Source organism: Microtus ochrogaster, linkage group LG8, assembly GCF_000317375.1.
Source record: "Microtus ochrogaster isolate Prairie Vole_2 linkage group LG8, MicOch1.0, whole genome shotgun sequence".
In the NCBI taxonomy this organism is placed as follows: Eukaryota; Metazoa; Chordata; class Mammalia; order Rodentia; family Cricetidae; genus Microtus; species Microtus ochrogaster.
The window spans coordinates 22512718-22515579 of NC_022033.1; the positions used below are offsets into that span (position 1 = coordinate 22512718).

Sequence of the window (2862 nt, forward strand, 5' to 3'; positions counted from 1 at the left end):
TCTAAGGATCAACACTTGAGTCTGTGTCCTGGCTTCCACACACAGGCACAGGAACACACACCTATGCACACATACACACATAAAAAGTCACGGAAACACAAAGAACTAAAGGTTGCTGTTGTACTAGAGTCAAGCAGCAGGAGAAATAATAAGTAGGATTTTAAAATATAAGCAAGCGACCTGGCTGAGGTAGCACATACTTTCATCCAGCACTTAGGAGGCAGAAGTGAGTGAATCTCTGAGTCTGAGATCAGCCTTGCCTACACAGCAAGTTCCAGGATACAGAGTCGTGTGGTGAGACTGTCTTGAAGGAAAAGAAGGAAAATAAAGGATTCTTTAAGTAGACATATCCTCTGACCCACAAAGCCTGTTTTTGGAGATTTGTCTTACAGATACATTTCATATGTTTGAAGTGATGTATAGGCATTATTTAGTGCAGCATTAATTGTTTTAGCAAATGGCAAAAGACTGGAACCAAGCCAAATGTCTTCTTCTAGAATGGATTCAGTTCTGGTCTAGGTGACCGAGTACTGTGCAGCTGTATAAACAGAAGGGTTCTCAGTATATGCAGAAGAAAACCAAGACAGATTATTGAATGAACACAGGGAGTGCAGAGCCAGAACCGCATGTTCAAGAGACTGTATTAAAAAACAAACAAAAAACCCAGGTCTGCATAGAGAAACTTGAAGAGGTGGGCATGGCTCTCTGTTGGAGATGTGGGAGCCTCCTGAGCCTTAGTACAGCCAGCCTTTCTCCTAATCTCAGGTCCTCAACAAGGTATGAATAGGTGTTGAATTTTTTGTCTTGCAGATAAGTCCCAGAGACGTTAGCTCTGTGGCTCAGGATGGCACAGAGTCGGTAATCAACCTTAGGATTGATAATAGCACGTTTGGCTTCCAAGGCTTGTTTGAGATTAATTGATTGTGATGTTTTGCCCGTGGACTCATGCCTGAGTCTGCTGACCTGGTGACCATTTCTTTTCCACAGAGCCTTATTGGGGACATTGACAATGCCATGAGGACCTTCCTCAATTACTACACTGTATGGAAGCAATTTGGGGGGCTGCCAGAATTCTACAACATTCCTCAGGGATACACAGTGGAGAAGCGGGAAGGCTATCCACTTCGACCGGGTAAGCGGTGTGTTTGGTCCGTGGCCAATCTGCAGGCTCTGAGTCCTCACGCCCTGACCCTTCACAGGTGCTCCCCCAGGCCACTTTTCTCTCTTCTCTAGTGGTTTTCCTGCTAGAGATGGGAACTGAGTTCTGGTAGGTTGGAGTGGCTTGGCCAAGCTTGGAGCTGGAACCAGAACCCAAGTTTCCTATCTAAGTCCTATGTTCTTTCAAACTTGGAGAAATGAGCAAAAAAGGGAGATGCCAGCTAGGCTGAGTCCTGGGGACTTCTGCCACCAGAACTTCACAGACTGTAGGCCCCTTCTGTGAGTGGTAGGGGCAAAGCACACTTCTATAGGACGGACTGACAGAACCTCGGCCCTTAAGCCATCGTCAGATTTCGTTCACTTGTTCTTGGCAGCTCAGAATCAAGGAGAGTGCCACAAACTGGACACTATCTTACGTTCCTTCTCAGCTCTGATGTCTTCTGATTCATTGCAGGGATGTTAAAAAGTGAGGCCAGAAGGGCAAGGGAGTCAGAGGCCGAGCTTAGTCGGCAGGTGGGCTCACAGCCTAGTGTAGGTCAGTTTGTGTTATGGGTGTCCCAGCATGGTAGTCTCTGCCTGGCCTTCCTAGTGACTCCCCTATGCTCTGTGTTCTCTGCCCCAGTCTTTGCTGCTTCTAACCCTAGTGCGTGTAGGACCGTGGGCGGGGAGAACGGCAGTCACACGCCACGACCGCAGGAGCTGCTGCTTGTGGTGTTTCTCACAGTTGTTCTCATGGCTTTTTTTTTTTTAAAGAAAACTCCTGGGAAATATCAGTCATATTTATTGTTACCAGGAGATAAAATAAAACTCAACTTTGCGACTACACGCCAAACATTTAGATGGTTTTCTACACTGGGGCTTCAGAGAGGCCCTTCTTCTTATTGAAATCCTCCTACAGCCACTGGTTTTCTGGTTATCACCAGAGAGAGCTGCTGCTGCTGAAGGCAACCTGCTCTATCTGCAGGGCTGGCTGGCAGGAAGATTCTGGAGAGAAACACACATCACTGCCAGGAATTTTAGGAGTGCCGAGTCAGTCACCCTTCCTTCCCCCACACAATAGGTAGGAGAGATAAGATGCTATTCTGTAGCTAGACTGGCTAGTGCATGGGTCTGGCAGGAGTTTTTTTTTTTTTTGGATCCAAAACAGGGTTTCCCAGTAACTGTGGAGTCAGTCATCCTGGAATTCATTCTGTAGACCAGCTGGCCTCGAACTCACAGAGATCCACCTGCCTCTCCCTTCTGAGTGCTGAGATTAAAGGCATGAGCCACCACCTCCCGGCTGGTCTGAGCTGTTGATGACAGTTACAACCTAGCCTAAAGTCCTTTATGAGGGCTTTTACCTCCCTGAACTGTCCTTCAGAGTTGAGGGGGAAGGGCATAAAGCAAAGCACTGGCTCACACACAAAGCCCACGTGTGAAAAAGAGAAAAAGTTGGCCTTGACCCAGCCAGCTGCTGACAGCAGAGGGAGGCCTCCCACGAGAACAGTCTTTCTGCGTGTGTTGTCTGCCCTGGAATGCACCCTAGAATGTGAGCAGTTGGGTTAGCGCTTGTTTAGAGGCCTGTGGGATGAAGGGAGGGAAGGGAGAGAGAGATCTGAGGAGATGGGCAGAGACTTGTTCTCCAAAATCCAAGAGTAGATGAGGCTCAGTGGTAGGGGGTGTGCCTACAGACACAGCTCAGTGGTAGGGGGTGTGCCTACAGAC

At 48.0% G+C, this 2862-nt stretch overlaps 1 protein-coding gene across 1 annotated transcript in view; it reads left to right on the top strand.

Annotated features, from left to right (window-relative positions):
• LOC101998256 (ER degradation-enhancing alpha-mannosidase-like protein 2) overlaps positions 1-2862 on the top strand; it is a 28992-nt gene that overhangs the window by 21367 nt on the left and 4763 nt on the right. The window contains exon 9 of the mRNA XM_005363072.2: positions 988-1132. Within this exon, the coding sequence (XP_005363129.1) occupies positions 988-1132 (145 nt within the window). The remainder of the gene's footprint in view (positions 1-987; positions 1133-2862) is intronic.